This window comes from Perna viridis, chromosome 10, assembly GCF_037379345.1.
Source record: "Perna viridis isolate PV_CMFRI_1.1 ecotype Kerala chromosome 10, ASM3737934v1, whole genome shotgun sequence".
NCBI classification, from domain to species: Eukaryota; Metazoa; Mollusca; class Bivalvia; order Mytilida; family Mytilidae; genus Perna; species Perna viridis.
The window spans coordinates 1462256-1480190 of record NC_142454.1 but is presented as its reverse complement, the minus strand read 5'-3'; the positions used below and the strand labels follow the sequence as shown (position 1 = coordinate 1480190).

Sequence of the window (17935 nt, the reverse complement as noted above, 5' to 3'; positions counted from 1 at the left end):
TCCCTGGAAGATTTCTGTTAGTGAAGTCATCTAGAATACATATCCCTCCCCTGGAAGATTTCTGTTAGTGAAGTCATCTAAAATACATATGTGAATATTTTTTTTTGCTGTACTGTCTTGTTTTAATGTAAATGACAGAATTCCAATACATTCTGTTGACATTTGTAGAAGACTCCTATTTTCTGACCAAGATCACAAATACTTCCTATTTCAATCTGCTTACATTCCGTTTGCATGTTTACTTTTAAATTAGTAATAAAGAAATAGATGCTGCGGTTGGTACATGATGGCCTTTACCACAAAATACCACATAGATTGTCAGTTTAGTGACACAATCAATATACAACGTGAAATAAAACAGTTTACTCTGTATTAATGCATATATATACATGAACAAGGTGAAATAACAAAGTTACTATGTTTTAGTGCATACAATCTTATTTGACCTTTTTAATCTAGAATTCGATCATCACTGCAAAAGGATGTATTGTAAGGTAGGTATTTATTTTTTCGTGGCTTATTCAATCGAAACCGCATATTTTTGTTTATGACAAGATTATTACGGAAATATTTACACATTCAAAAAAAACCATAGTATTCCTTTATAACAGGGTTATGTTGCTACAAGATTGAAGTCATCACTACAGAAGTTTTATGGTCGTCATCATGAACTCGTGGATCGTTATGGTGTATCCATCAGCATCATGAAAACTGATTTATTCAACGGGTCATAGTTTTCCTTTCCTCGTTTGTCTACCCCGAACTTGACTTTTTATGAGCAACTCGGCGGGTGTTTCTAGAAAAGCAGACAACGCTTACCCTACCGGTGCACCTGGTCCACGTTCCTAGTTTTTAGTGGAGTCCGAGTTGCTCATTTACTTTTGTTACTTTGTATGTATGATTTTGGTTGCTTTATGTTCTTTGTTGTGTGTGTCTGTTTTCCATGTCTGGTCTTTGTCCCTGGAATGCATTCTTTTGATTGCCGGTATAACCTTGGTTCCCTTGATTACTCTTTTGAAAAATAACAATGATATGATGTTTTTTCTCATGTGGTTTCGTCCTTCTACTTTATTATATTAATCATCATGTTCATATTAATTAAAGCTAGCTGATATATTTGAATCAACTTTCTATAGGTTGGCTTGGAAAATTGGCAGGCCAATGTCATGTTAGTACTAGTAACATATAAGACGACGTTTTTGCGAACCAGAATTTCAAAGTCGTCCATCTTATTGACAGCTGTTTCATAGTTTATATCTTAACCCAGGTACTTGCATTCCTTAAATGAGGTCGTTGATACGCTCGCCATATTCAACTATCTTTCATGATCCAACTGGATATACATATCTAGCGACATTCATCGTAATTTTCCTTAAGTTTTACCAATATACAACCAAAACCAAAAGTCATGCTCGGGAGCAACACAAAGTGACCGTCCTTCCTTCAAGGAAAAATGTTTAGATAAACAGAACATTTAAGTAAATAAAACTCATACTTTCTGATATAGTGAAGTCTTCTAGAAAAGATATGTGAATAGATTTTGCAATATTGTCTTGTTTTAATGCCTTTTTATGTCTTTCCTGTAAGTCTTTTAGTCTGTTATGATAGGGGTATGTGTCATCTGATAGTGTCAAGTCTTTTGGGATAGCTTGGGTCAATTCTGATAGCCTTAAGTGTTTGCTTTTTAAACAAGACATTGCTGAAGATACTGGTAGGGGGTAAACATGAAATTTCAAGAATGGCGTAGGTCATGGTATAGGCATTTCCAACGCCAAAGTTATATTTTTAAACTTAAGATTAAATTTAATGCTTCTTTATGATATTTCGATTTCGTGTATATTGAACAAAGGAATACACAAAATACAAAATAAAAAAAAAACAAACAAAAACAAAAAACAAACAAAAACAAAAAACAAAAACGAAACAAAGCATATTCCAAGTGCATTTATGTGTATTGTATTTGATCCTCAGATAGCAATCAGTTCATTAATGATTCTACTCAATTGGTTAAAAATCGCAAAAGCAGAATGCAATGAAACCCTTCCATGTACAACATCAGATGGTCAAACTGGGATGTGCTTTAATGGTCAGTGCAGTATGGTATTTGTCCAGAGGCAGAATCTGAGGTTCATAATCAGAGCAAAGTATCCAGAACTTAATATTCAGGTATTTCTTTTTAAGATATTAATAAATAATTACGATCAGGAATTGTATTGTGATGCAAACAGTATTTGCTATATATGTACATATCTTTATAATATATTTCGTTTGATATGAGAGATAAAACCATTAATTAAAGCTACAGCCGTTTAAAAACATAAACGAAACACAAACAAAGCAAACTGATAAATAATAGGTGCATGTATGACAGATCTAATAAATCATAGCATGACAACAGTGTCAATTGAAATGTGTTTATTTAGGGGTCTGAAAAGCAGTTATATCTAAAAGGATCTGGCTTGGGATTGAAGGATAAAGGTGGAATATTGATGAACAAGACCTCAACTGACACTTGGGAAATAAATGTCAAATACAAATCTGCTGTTGATGGCTTCCGTTGTCAACAGTGTACAGATAATCAGCCAATCAATGGTAAGCTTCAGTACCGAATATTTACCGCAAATGGCACGAATATGAAGGGAGGTAATTTTGCTGTTGATTTACCAGTATCGATGACATCTTCTTATTTCAATACTAGTCCTGTTTTTGTAGTTTATCCATGGTTTTATTCACAAAGAGGTGAATCAAAAAACTTTACAATAAACTCCACGGAAATTGGTAAGACAAGAACACTATATTATTACCTACCTCCAAGTTTTGAAGAAAACACTTATAAAAAGTACCCGAACATACTAGCTTTCGACTTCTATCCTAGTCCGTTGACAACATTAAGAGCTAACGGACTAGACAAATTGTTCAGTGAATCTGGTACCATGAAGGAAGTGGTAGTTATAGGCTACGGGGACTATCAACCTGCATCGGAACGATTTGATTTGTTGACACCAACACCAGGGTCCGGCTACTTGACCTGCCGGAATGGCACATTGGAAGATTTATGTGATGGATGTCTCCCTAGTGTTTTAACAGAGGATTTTAATAGGTACATTCTACAATGTTACTCAACTATAAATACACGGGTAAAAATATAGCAACATAACCACAAAAATATACCAACGGTGCAATTCGAGTTGTTTAGATATCATGACACTACAACACAAAAGGTCAAAGGAAGTATTAGGAACATGAACAAATGAGACGGTATACCATGTATAGAAATAATAATAATAATAATAATAATGGAATTAATGACTGTTAAATACTTTATTTTATATATGTATTGCTAACTTAAACGCAGTTTTCCATAAAATACTATCATAAGCTTAATCGTATTGTATTGAATTGTATTGGGTAGAGATTAATACTGCTGAAAGTGTTTACCAATACCTTCAAAGCTGACAAAGCTGTTTTTATTCTATATAAAAGGAAAAAAAGAAAGAAAAATAGGAGTTAATAGTAATGACACAACGGTTAACATGTACCAACAATTACAATAACATTATATAACAACGATGCACCAAAATCCATTGTAGAATATCTGGTTGGTGCCTATATGAAGATATTTCACGTTAATTGCATAATTCGAGTAGAAATTTAAATCAGAATCAGCTCCCTAATTGTTATCTTGTATTTTAACTGTTATAAGGTTGATGGCAGAAAAATGTGGAAAGTTGACTCAATATACAGGAAAAGGAGTCAAGCTTATTGACTCTTTCATCAAGGAATTCAGACCAAAAGTCGTGGAACTGACTCAAAATAGATTGTTGACAGATCAACAAAACACAGGCGTAATTGGCTACTCTCTTGGAGGACTGATGAGTTGTCATGTTGCCTGGACTAGATCAAATGTTTTTGGTTTAGCTGCATGTCAAAGTCCATCCTTTTGGTGGCCACGAATCAATGGAACTGGGGAATGTGCATTTGACTTTATCAACGTAACAATGAATGTTTCGAAATTTAACACTGACAGATATCCTCAAAAAATTTTGGTGGATGCAGGTAAATATTAAAGAAACTTGACTAAAACCTATTTCTTAAGATTAAGAACGTTTCATGTAATACAAAAGATAACATTTGCAACCATTTTAAATGCTATTTACGGGAAAACATTTTCTTATGGGGCTATGATCAAATTTGTAAATCTGTCTTTTTATTTTAAGAAAATATAGATCCTATCTATTTTGTCTTCAGCTCTGAATGTCGCAATTTATTTTAAAGATTTATATAAAAAGTATATTGAATTCGTATTTGATCACATCCCCTCCTAATAAAAATCAAATGGTAGTTCCCTTACTAGACAAAGTTTTTAGCTCATTTTAACAAAAATTATCAAAAAAGATAGCCGAGGCTCTTTCTACTTATATTTTTCAACAATAGAAAATTATAAACAATGGGGCGCTATACAGTTTTCCGACACTTAATTATCAGTATCTGACTTAAAGAATGACTTGTTTCGAAGAGCGTTAATTTAATCTACAAATGTTAATAAGAAATTATCATAAATTATTAAGTAGCAGTCTTTATAAAAATCAGAAAGAAGGTGGTTCATGCATGTCAAAATAACCCCAAATTCAATTTTATGTTTGTTCAGAAACATTTACGTTTGTTTGGAGGTTTTATTATACCATGAATCCCTTTAGCTTTTGCAGTTTTATGTGGACTGGTACTGAATTGTCTTACATATATCAGTTTGTATTACGAGAAATGAACTCCATCGCTCCCGGATATTTTCATCTTTTCACAAGATTTGATTTGATTTTAAACAAGCACCTAGAGGGAATCTAGAACGAACCGCAACTGCTCAAGCTTTCTCGCCGGGAACCTGTGTTTCAGCAGTTTTGAACCTTTTAGCTTATATTCATTCCGCGAATGAATATGGTAAACAACAAATACAAGATAAATATTGAATTTATTTACGATAACTTAGAAATATATAAGTAGTATACTAAGAGTTCTAGCCTTACTATTTTTCAGGAGGTGCAAGGAGGTATATCCCTATGCGCATGCACATGACGTCACATCCGGTGGCCATAGGCGATGTGACCGGTAGGGGAAGGAGGACCGGAAGTGGACCTAGGGTATAACCGGAAGTAGACCTAGATTGGGACCAATAAGGGGAACATGGGACCTTTTGATGTAGGAAGGGGGGCTTAAAGTTGAGGAGGGAGGAAATGACCTACATAGGTATCCTCATTAAGTGTCCTAATTAGTGTCATTATATAGAATGGCGTAAACAGATAAGTATAAAAAGGGGAAGGGTTTTATGACTAGAGTTATCTTTTTTTATTTACATATATATTTTTTTTAATTTTCATTGTTTTCATTAACGTTCATAGTTTTTTTAATTATTTTTGCTAATTATTTGTTATTTCATTGTCTTTGCGTAATATTGTCAAATTGAATGGGCACTTTGAATGGATTTTAAATTTTGATTTCTTTGTTTTCAATGGATTGTGTAATTTGAGCAACTCGGCGGGTGTTTCTAGAAAAGCAGAGGACGCTTACCCTACCGGTGCACCTGGTCCATGCTCCCAGTTTTTAGTGGAGTCCGAGTTGCTCGTTTGCTTTTGTTACTTTGTATGTATGATTTTGGTTACTTTATATTATTTGTTGTGTATGTCTGTTTTCCATGTCGGGTCTTTGTCCCTGAATTACATTCTTTTGATTACCGCTTTATCATCGGTTCCCTTGATTACTCTTTGAATAGATGTCTCACGTATTAGGCAGATTCTTTAAACTTCCCATTTTACTGGTGATTTTAATAGCCCATGTATTGATTTTTAACCGTTTTTATTGTGCTTTATGAATACATTAGAGGTGTAAGGGCGTGTTGTGCAATGCTTACCTCTCGGACATTAATTTTTTGTATTCAGTTTGAAATTTTGACTAACCACTAATGATTATCCTGACACAATTGATGATTACATTTGGAACGTTAAGAGCTTTTGAATGGCGTATTGCCCTTCATTTAACATTTTTTAGTGTCGACCATTTCATCACCTATTATAGACACACTCAACCTTTTCATCGATTTCATCCGTGTTATGGGGTTCTATCGGGTAAATTCCTTTTTCCATATTTTCAATATTTACATGTCGCGTGTACTTGATTTGACCCATTATGGGGGTAAACCATTGATGAATTTTACATTTCTCTCCATATTTTATTTTATACCTCTATAATCACATTGGTTCCCTTGATTACTCTTTCATTCGTTTGTTTCCTATGCCCTTTTTGTTAAAGTTTGAGACTTGTGCGCTCTTTTAATTATTTTTTTTTTGTTATTATAAGAAGATAGAACTTTTTAATGCTATAGTATTTTCGATATTTGTATGTAGAGTACACCCTTTGAACGTGTTATGAGGCTCTATCGGGTAAACCGGTTTCTTTTTCATACTTTCATTGTTTACATGTCGCGTGTACTAGATTTGACCCGTTATGGGGGTAAACCATTGATCTACGGAATTTTATTTTTCTCTCCATATAATGGCATATTTTCATTCGTGGTATGATATTTATTTTTATAAGGAGAATGTTACTGCTATAGTATGTTTTCGGATCTGAAAAATGTACCATTAAACCTCTTTCAGAACTTTTAACTTCTATACTCACAACTGTCAAAGAGGGTCTCCAGTCCTACCACAACACTTGTTACTCCCGTAGTGGTATTAATTCAATCTGGATCCTGAAAAATTCGAAAGATCTCTTGGAGACAATCAGTTCAAGACTATTATCTGAATATAATGTCATTAAAACCTATGATTTTTCAACACTGTATACTTCTATTCCCCATACTCAGTTAAAATCCCGACTTAAAAACATTATACATCGTTGTGTTTCGAAAAAAAGATGGTACACCCAGATACAAATATATAGTTCTTGGTAGAGATTCCTCATACTTTATAAGAAATAATTCCAAATCATCTTCCAAATATACAGAGGAAGATGTTTACAAAATGCTGGAATTTTTAATTGACAACATATTTGTCCAGTGTGGTGGACGTGTTTTTCAACAAACGGTCGGTATTCCAATGGGAACAAATTGTGCTCCTTTACTTGCTGACCTATTTCTTCACTCTTATGAGGCTGACTTTATAGCTGATGTGATCAGAAAGAAAGAATATCGTTTGGCTAGATCCTTCAATCTCAGTTTCCGCTATATAGATGACGTATTATCTTTAAACAATCCTAATTTCGCGGATTTGATACATCGCATCTACCCAAAAGAACTTGAGACAAAGGATACTACAGACACTGTGAAGTCAGTCTCATATCTTGACCTACACTTAGAAATCGATGGTAAAGGAAAACTATTGACCAAACTTTACGACAAACGTGATAACTTTTCATTCAGAATTGTCAACTTTCCTTTCATCAGTGGCAACATCCCGTCGGCTCCTGCGTATTGTCGAAACTACGCAGACTTTTTGTATCGCGCTAAAGGTCTAACAAATAGGCTTCTGGAACAGGGTTATGTAGCTACAAGATTGAAGTCATCACTACAGAAGTTTTATGGTCGTCATCATGAACTCGTGGATCGTTATGATGTATCCATCAGCACCATGAAAACTGATTTATTCAACGGGTCATAGTTTTCCTTTCCTCATTTGTCTACCCCCGACTTGACTTTTGTATGAGCAACTCGGCGGGTGCTTCTAGAAAAACAGAGGACGCTTACCCTACCGGTGCACCTGGTCCATGCTCCCAGTTTTTAGTGGAGTCCGAGTTGCTCATTTACTTTTGTTACTTTGTATGTATGATTTTAGTTACTTTATGTTCTTTGTTGTGTCCGACAACTTGAGATTGAGAAGCAACATTTTCCCATGGTAAATTCAGGATGTGTTCTTGGATGAAAAAAAAGTATAAATAGAGATGAAAAAGGATATGTGGTCACTTCTTGGCCGATTTGCAAAGGAGATGGATGCACCCGGAGCAATAAAGATTGACAAGATAGTCCCCTCTGTCGAGGGATTCATTTAGAATAGATCACAAGATGCTATGCCATACACGTGCTATGGACGACAGAACGTGCAAAATGCAAACCAAAGAATGAACTGACAAAAGAAAGTGAGATCCCGAAAAGACCTCGTGGAAGACCAGCTGGAGAAAAGAAAAAAAGCCAAAAAAAAAAAGAAAAAAACAGATGTGACATTTATAAATGGAACTGTATAGAGAGGAGTTCGGAAAAAAGATCGTGTGTTAAGAACGTAAAACGTACAACGTCAGAATATCAAATACTAGTGGAAACTAGAGCGGAGTATCGTGCATCCTTGTATACGAAACAACTTAAGATATCAAGAAAGTTGCGATCTACGATGCCAGAACCTTATATAGTGAGAGGATAGTTCATCAGAAATGGAGGAGCTATATGGGATATACAACGAAAACCAGACCAGAAGTCATGTAAAAAAAGGAAGTGAAGATTGAATAGAGTGGAAAAAACATCCTTGACGCCAACGATACTCGGACGGCAAGACTTCTCATAGTAAAAAGGATATGTGGTCACTTCTTGGCAGAATCATAACAAGATCGGATTTTGAAGGGGAAGAAGAACACTTTATGGAACAGACCATTGACCAGGACGCGGCTTTGATGACACTCCGACGAATGGAGCAATGAATACGAATTGTAAACGAAATATAAAAGAAAAAAGATCTTGTTGTGTAATAAAACTATACCAAATAAAGACCTCCTTACAAAACAGGGTAACTCAAAACCGATTACACCTATTTATATCGTTAGAGACAGCATGAAAAACATATTTACTATCAAATACTATAGCAGTGAAAAGTTCAATCTCCTTATAATAACAAAGGAAAAGAATTAAACGAGCACACAAGTCTCAAACTTTAACAAAAAAGGGCGTAGGAAACAAACTACGAATGAAAATATGGAGAGAAATTTAAATGGTTTACCCCCAGAGCGGGTCAAATCAAGTGCACGCGACATGTGAACATTGAAAATACGAAAAAAAGGAATATACCCGATAGAACCCCATAACACGGATAAAATCAATGAAAAGGTTGAGTGTGTCTATAATAGGTGATGAAATGGTCGACTGTAAAAATCTTAAATGAAGGGCAATACACCATTCAAAAGTTCTTAACGGTCCAAATGTAAACATCAATTGTGTCAGGATAATCATTAGTGGTTAGTTAAAATTTCAAACTGGATACAAAAAAATAATATACGAGAGGTAAGCATTGCCCAACACGTCCTTACATCTCTAATGTATTCATAAAGCACAATAAAAACGGTTAAAAACAATACATGGGCTATTGAAATCACCAGTAAAATGGGCAGTTTCAAACATCTATCTAATACGTGAGACATCTATTCGAATTACACAATCCATTGAACACAAAGAAATCCGAATCAAAATTTAAAATCTCTTCAAAGTGCCCATTCAATTTTATACACCATTCTATATAATGACACTTATTAGAACACCTAATAGGGATACCTATGTAGGTCATTTCCTCCCTCCTCAACTTTAAGCCCCCCTTCCTTCATCAAAAGGTCCCATGTTCCCCTTATTGGTCCCCCATCTAAGTCCACTTCCGGTCACCCAAGGTCCACTTCCGACCCTCCTTCCCCTACCGGTCATTTTGGCCTATGGCCACCGGATGTGACGTCATGCTCATGCGCATAGGGGTGCACCTTCTTGCACCTTCTGAAAAATACTCAGGTAGAACTCCTAGTATACTACTTATATAACCACCGTTTTGAATGAATAGTTTGCCTGCTTGATTTTAGGATGGTTTGCTAGATGGTTTTATTCGTTTGTTTTTTTTTTTCAAATGTTTTTATTTGTTTGTTTGTTTGGTTTTTTTCAGGAAGCGAAGAAAGTGTAGATCCCTATAGATTGACACAGTCTGTTGTAGATGTGGCATTAAAAATGAATGAGCATAAAAACTTCATTATGAACAAGAACCTATGGATTGCTATATATCCGGGTGCTCAGCATACTACAATCGCGTTTACTTCCCGAATATGGACAGCCCTGCAGACCCTGATCCCTGCAGATGGTGATTATGGGCTTCCTTACAGCACACCTGATCAATCAACAAGTGCTGCAAACGCTCAACAAAAGTGCTGTGTTTGCTTTGTATTTATGATATTGACTGTTTTATGTAAGCTTTAGATATTTTCAAAATGCTTCAACAAATTTAATTTCCAAAATAAAAACAGCTTTTTTATTCTTTTTATTCATTTTTACCGGAATCGATAATTAAATTATAAGAATTGTTTTTATTTTTTAACATTTATGCTTGCATAGCCAAACAATTTTGAGACAGTTTACACTTTTTCATTTGACCCTTCGTAGTTAATGAAGAGTGTGTATGCATTCCGTATTTCAGCACATTAAGTAATAGTTGACTGTTATTATATGTTTTGTTTTGTTTTATGAGATAATATTATATAGATATATAGAAGTACAATGTAAGCTGTATTTCGACAAGGATCCTGGTATATATATACATGTAGGTATAATCTGTAGGTCGACGAAAAATTCAAATGTTAGTTTATCAATAGCATCAAATAGAGTTAATATGTCCTCCAATTAAGCTACATTTATTTGAATAAAATGAAAATAATGTGAGTACTATATATAGTAAATTCCTACACGCAAATCATGTTCACGAATGACCACACTCAAGCGAAAGAGTATAAGTTATTTCCTTTCGAAAAACGTTCAGGCAAATGAACTAAAGTACATCATCAATCAGCTGCTATTTTGTATACTAGCTCAAATCACATGACCGTTCCAACCTAATAATGGATACCAAAGCTTTCAATTCTCGTTTTATTTCATATCCCAGCGTTATACTACTAATACTTATAATACCTCTACATTAACCATTCTTGAAAGCTTTGTTATTAATTATTGCATACATGTTAATGAAGTAATGGCGTAAACTATTTTTGAAAGTGTTGAAAATTCGTTTCAGGTATTAAAGATTGACTTCATGATTGTAATGATTCAGTTGATAGTTATGACTTAACTAACCTCTATACAACGCTGCCACATAAACTTGTCATATTTAATTTAATTGTCTCAGAACAATTCATTTCTTGTAATGACTACAATGCATTTTTCAGTGATTGAAGACGGAATAAATGTATCAGTTAGACATATTTAAATATGATCAATGCTTTACTTTTTTTCAGTTAATTTATCATTCCTAGATATTCCTGAAGCACATTTCTATGGTATTTATAATGCACATCTGGTCCATTTTGATCGTATCTGTTATAAAGTGTCAGATTTAAATGAATGCAATAAATTCCTTAAGATATCGCAAACTAAAAAAAAAAACATTGTATCGTTACAAATCTTAAATTCAAAAATATAATAGCACTTGCAGGTTCTTAATCTAAACATTGCTCACCCAGTTTAATTTCGTGAAAATATAGTCTAAAAAACACATTCTTTCAAAGGAAATTCGATGGCTTTGTTGACTGCCCCAACTAGATTCATTGGTAAATGATACAATTTTCAAGTTATTGTCTCTTCTAAGAATCATGTTTTCAGAAACATTCGACCCTCAATGGTATCCCTTTGTAACAGTTAAGTCATTCTTGAGTATTGCATTCTACCGACTCTTGCCTATTTATTACTTGACGTGACTATTCCAAATTCATTCCAATGGACAGGTAGTGACCCGATTATTTCTAATGCTGGTAGTTCATATGATATTGTCATTCTTTAATATATTCTGAGCTAGTTTCAGTTACTGCGAGCGTTCTTTAAGTGGATATCTCATTTTATCTATATGGTGTTGAGGTATTTTCTAGAAAACATTTGATGTTTTATTGAGCGAACTTAAAGGTTTTGTTTCTTTGTTGTTTCAGTTTATTTTTACCATACATTAATAGGGGATCGAAAATGCTTAGTTTAATACAACAAAGATTCCATTCCATGATATCCTCAATTAGGTTCGACGTCTTACCGGATTGACAACCCAGCGAACTTGACACTTTCTAGCTGCAATGACACAGGTCAAAGCGGCTAGGTCATAAGATTCACTACGGTTCTCTATTATAATGATTTATTACATCGCTATCCTGAGAGTGCATTAAAATTTCCAAAGTTTTTTTTAATACTAAAGTTAACATGTCTATGGCTTGAGAGACTACAGTTATTTTATCTTCTACTGGAAATGGATGTGTTTAATTTTGATTTTTTTTCTAATAATAGCACACTTCAATATGTTAATGACTTTGCTATTGTAACAAAACCACGGTTATCGTGAAAGAGCCTTCAGAGAGATATATGTTTTATTTATTTGAAATCTTCAAGTAAAATTTTGGCCTTATGTTATTTTTATCGCATGATTTAATGTTTCGTGATACCAAGTTTAATTCTAAAATTTAAAATAAAAGAAAAAATAATTGATAACGGCGTATGTTTTATGGTGATTTTTCGTTACCTAATCTCAATATGTCATTTTGGATTATTTGTCCACTATTTCCAAGTTATCAACTTCTCTTACAAAATGATACTTAGTTTAAATTAAATGATTTTGCCCTAATGTCAATAGCGTTTGACACGTGTCGCGGAGATGCTGTATTGCTGCTGGTTATAGCCGGATTGTACACACTTGCAATATGGCCGGTGCCGCTGGCGGATCAGGGTATGGTTACCCTTCCGCACCACCTAATGTCACTCGCGGAGTTCATATTGCTAGTGCTGTAGGTTTTTTGTGTGACATCTTGTTTCCCTGGTCTTCATTTTTATATGCACTCTTATTTTATTCCGTTAGCTAAGTCTTGTACGTAGGTCGTCTGTGTTTCATGTATTCATTTTAGGCAATGTTTTTTTTTTAAATTTAATCATGTTTTATGAAAATTATTCACTACAATGCTATTTTCTAATTGAATGAGATTGAGTGATTTTTTAATTAAGATTAAAAGATGCTGAATACCATATATACTGCTGATAGTGTGTTTTCTGATGCAGGATTACAGATGTGCACCGCTAACGTAAAATTAAGGATGATTTAAAACATTTTAAAAATATCGTACACATGTAATTAGAAGACAAAAACAGATCGTTGCTTCAAGTGAATTACTCCTTCAGATCATCTGGATAACATACAGTTTTATATATGTATAGATATAATATGAAATGTAAATCGCATTTCAAGGGTACTGATTTTATGTATCTGGAAAAACAACTAGACCAACTAGATCAATAAATGGATCTGTGTCACCATTATATATTTGTCAGTGTCTTCAATACGAACACTATAAGAAAATTAAACTAAACTGCATGTTACAAATTTCGATTGTGCAATGTACTAATCATACATTGTAGCAAATACTGCAGAAAAATGGCTGAGTTCAGCATACTAAAAATAAAGAAAAAGTTCAACTTTCTACTAATTATAAGTCTTGCACATCTTCAATTTATACTTAATCACTGTGAAAAGTCTGAATGAATATAGTTTTATACACCTTGAGTTACAATTTAGACAAAGTAGGTACCCCTTAGGATGACGTACAGACGGGCGGACGGCGTAGCAGCTACTAGACCTCCTTTTCTTTTTGTTGACGCAGGTAAAAATACCGTAATCATATAGTTTCTTGTATATTTTTGCTTAAATCGTCATAATTCAATTTGAATGTGTTAAATGTGTATCATTTGTGTGGCGTAGTACTATTTTTATAAAGGTTATACGATGATGACTTTGTTGCGTTTCATCATATCTTTCCCTTTTTCTAATAGCTTTACACAGGCAAAATTATTTCACGTGATTTTCACACGAATTTCACATGATTTTCACCTGAATTGAGCAAATAAACTAAGTGACAGAGTTCACGTGAAGTTCGGGTGAAAGGAGCCTTCACGTGAAATTCACACGAAATGTTCACATGAAATTCGTGTTTAGTGAATTTCTCTTGAAAATCATATTAATTTAATGTGAATTTCACATGAACTTCATGTGAAGCTCAATTAACATGAATTTCACGTGAAAAATATTTGCCTGTGTACAATTCTTTTATTTCGGTATAAATTCCCGGTTTTAGATATAATTATCAAAGATAACTGTACACCCTTCAACATTTCAAGTTCTTCTTATTCAACAAATTATTTCAATGCTATATCTTATACGCAAATAATAATAATAAAATAATTCACATCAAATAACATTTAGGTAATTCAATCTTCAATTTCGTCCTTAGCCATAACGTAACTATTAATGACGTTATTTAAAGAAACATATTAAAAGTGTACTTCGTCCACATGTTGGATTTCGAATGTCTGTGAAAAAGTCTTGCGAAACCTATATCTTCATAGTCATCTGGTCGTTCTTCTCTTTCTCCTGAACTGTATCCATGGACGGCATTCTTTTAATACAGTTTATATGTTCGTTCTGAGTTTGCGTTATTTGAAACGCTTTTACCCATTTCGATAAGTTCCGACTATCCTTTTTTTTCGATTGTCACTGTCGATCATTCTGTAATTTCGCACGGAACTAAACATATCCTGTAAGTATTTTCCTGAAGAACCTTAAATTGTTTCATATTACATATATCCCATTGGTGAAGATGAGGTTTGCTTAATGTATCACCACAAAATGGTTGTTTTTTGTTTTGTAGACTTCTACAACGCACGTTGTCATTGTTTGGTAATTATTTTCTGAATCATGTTACTTTCACCACTTTTCAATTTTTGGTTTAATGAACATATATAATTCTGTTTTTCTTTGGTATCGTTGATTGGATTGTGCAGAGTGAGGACCGTTTTGAAGAATATAATTTTTTATGATGAAACACTTAAAAATTTAAACACGGTCAAACAAAACATGAATATTGTCACTTGTATTGTTGAAATGCTAAACAGTATGTGTCATTCTGATTGGTTTAGCTGAAGTAATAACTTGATAAAACCTAAACATAATTCAAATTCTATCTCATTTTTCACCTGTTGTTTAATTACCCTACAAAGATAACAAGAAGAGCATAACGTGTTCCACCGGGATGTGTAATAACCCCAGTTTGTACAGACTCACTACATTAAAGATAAAATATCAACAGTACTAATTCGTACCATGTTTGTTTGTAATTGATAATGAAATTGATCAAGGATATCTGGTGAAATCAAACAACATTACCTGTACCTATAGTTTTATCTAAACGTTCTTGTAAATGACATCTCCACTTTAAAGTTAGTTTCTTTTGTCCTCTTGTCAAACGATATTTACCTGCTTGCATCTGCAATGCTGCTCCTTCTCCTTCAAACTGCAAAACAGCATAACATTGCTCCGGCAATCGATCACCATAGAAATTATACTAAGTGTTTAATTACATATACAATACGTTCATCTTTTTACTTATTTGCTTAGAACTTTCTGTACTGTAATACTCTAAGTTGTGACAACGGATTCCAATTAATTCTGTAGCTAGAAGACCAGTTCTATCAATGTCAAACACTTCCTTCTAAAATATATTTACAAGGATTTACTTTTCTTTTACCAGGTGGAGTGAGTTGATCGCGTGGCAGCCCTAACAATGCCATCTGGGTTTGGTATAATTATATTTGTTTTTGTTTTATTTTACCACCTAAAATAATCAGTTTTCATGAAAATTTCTCTTGAATATACCTTCATTTTTAGATATCTTTTTTGAAGCATCAGTGGAAATACCGGACATATCCAGATGGATATATATAGTGAATAAATATTTAAAGTTTCAGAAAAATATTGAAAGACGTAGCTTATGTTTGTAACTGAACTAATTTCTTCTTTGTCGTAGATTTTCAGCACTTGCTATTAAATTGGCCCCTTTATATGTGCATCGCCCAAATAATTTTCAAATCTCATATTACTAGCATATTAATTGCAATACTAAATTATACTGGCTGATAGCCATTCATTATAGCTATAAAAAGGATGACATCTATATCTAAATTTGAAATTGAAGGTATTGCTACATGTGTATCTATCATTACAATTTAGCCCACTGCGAAATTTTTTTTTCATAATTCTGTCCAACCTTCAAACCTATAACGTTACCTTTCTACGTTTAAGCGCAAATCGGAATAAAAAAACAAAAAATATTTGTTTCTTATCACTTAAAAATCATAAACATATCGCAAATTTGGGTGCTGTACACTTATTATAAGTTTTACCTCTCATTGGCAGCATTACAGGAAAGTAAAATGTTAAGTCAGTGCAGTCTTGAAATGTCTGTACTCAGTAAAGCTTAAGACACACGTAATAATCATCTGTCTATAATTTTTAAAGAAGAGAACAAGACTACTATATCAATTTCTGAACTATAGGCGCTGGGTTTGTTTGTAAATAACAAACACGTGAACAGGTATTCATACAAGTAGATATTGGTCTATTATACTGACTATACACTGACCTCACGCGGTCAACCAATTATGTGACCGATTATGTGACCAAATTAAGCCATATGACAAAACATGGTGGGTCTAGCTATGACAGAGCAGTGGTATATTGTTTATACTTGTCTTATTCATCTTTTAAAGCAATATAAAATAATATGTGATGTGATGATTCATGATGAAGAGGGTTTGTCACTGTTATCATTATATAGTATCCACATGAACTTAGAAAAAAACGCCCCGTGCAGGTCCGGGTGTCAAAAGAATAGGCCTGCAGCAGCGCTAAGCCTGTGGTAAAAGGCTACTAAATAGTGCTCAGAAATCTAGACGGGGGCTAGGCGCTCTACCCTCAGAGCAACTGGGATGTGTGACCTAGGTGGTGGAATGGGGTACTCCTGGCGTGTTACATGCTAGGGTTGTCAGGCTATAATACGGAAAACCTGACCGCAAACCATAGTTGCGCACCGTGTTGGGAAAGATGCCACGTTCCTCGCACGTTAAAGAACCCTGCTATGGTACTTGATAGGAGTAGGAACCTTTGCGCTCCGCCAGAGGAGGCTAAATTGCCCGATCGTACCCATCCCTCCCTTTTATCTTGTGACAATCAAAATTTTTCGACCCTATCATTCTTGTGTCCCATCCTTTTTCATTTCATTATCATTTCATGTTTATTTTATCATCCATTTCATGTTCATCGTCTGAATGTAGCTGAAATATTGCAGCTCGAACGTTAAACCCCAACAAACAAAATAGAAGAAAAACTGGGCGGGTGTTTCAAGAAAAGCAGAGGACCTTTACCCTTCTGGTACACCTGGTCCTTGCTCCAAATTTTAGTAAAATTTAGTTTAGTTTAAACATACAAATGTATTTTCTTGTAGAATAACATACAAAAGTGATTAGACACAAGCACATCTTGCCTCCGAAGTTTTTTTTCCGAAACAGTAAAATACAACAATCTTATGAGCATGCGCATACTGAAATATACATTTTTGGAAAGAATAATCAAGGTTAGTCATATAAAACTGAAGAAGAAAAAGGAGAAATACTCTTTTGAAAGGTAAAAAATAAGTTACGCCAAATAGACCCAAAATAAATAAAGCTAGGTAAAAAATAGAACCAGTATAAAAGTGTACAGTACTGTACATATTGTTAGCGAAACGGTTTGCTGCGAATTTGTGATAATCGGAATGTCCATATTCAATTGGACAAACTAATCACAAGAACTACTACAGCTGTAATATGATGCCATGGTACTCGGTATGATAGTTTCTCTACCTTCACCTTGTTAAGACGTATTGGTTATAGTTAATGGATGAATTGTAGAATATCCAGGGTTTGTTACCAGACCAGTTACATTTGGCTGTATGATGCTTTTTTTGTTTTCTCATTATTTATAACGGAGCTCGGTGTTTCTTGGTGATCTGATGGAACGTTATCACTCGGCGGATGGTCCTGGTATGGTTATGAGACTGCTCATTTTAGGCTGAGACTAAGAGGTTCGTTGTCATATTTTCTGTC

General features: G+C 34.1%; 1 protein-coding gene across 3 annotated transcripts; it reads left to right on the top strand.

The window, feature by feature from the left end:
* Positions 1-360: 360 nt before the first annotated feature.
* On the top strand, positions 361-10256 carry LOC148604099 (uncharacterized). 3 transcript variants are annotated; one of them, XM_088549384.1, is made up of 6 exons: positions 361-494; positions 1972-2166; positions 2424-3100; positions 3704-4056; positions 5032-5135; positions 6648-6827. In XM_088549384.1, the coding sequence occupies exons 1-6, from the start codon at positions 483-485 to the stop codon at positions 6654-6656; spliced, it is 1350 nt and encodes a 449-aa protein (XP_088405510.1). In that variant the 5' UTR covers positions 361-482; the 3' UTR covers positions 6657-6827. The 3 variants fall into 3 exon arrangements, with proteins under 3 accessions (XP_088405510.1, XP_088405507.1, XP_088405509.1); XM_088549381.1 differs by lacking the exons at positions 5032-5135; positions 6648-6827 and adding an exon at positions 9894-10256; XM_088549383.1 differs by lacking the exons at positions 361-494; positions 5032-5135; positions 6648-6827 and adding exons at positions 1137-1267; positions 9894-10256.
* The last annotated feature ends 7679 nt before the right edge of the window (positions 10257-17935 follow it).

Bases quoted from the DNA above. Each gene is read 5' to 3' on its own strand.
- LOC148604099 (XM_088549381.1), top strand. The intron at 2,167-2,423 runs GTATTTCTTTTT...GTGTTTATTTAG, and splicing joins ATCCAGAACTTAATATTCAG to GGGTCTGAAAAGCAGTTATA. The intron at 3,101-3,703 runs GTACATTCTACA...AACTGTTATAAG, and splicing joins TTAACAGAGGATTTTAATAG to GTTGATGGCAGAAAAATGTG.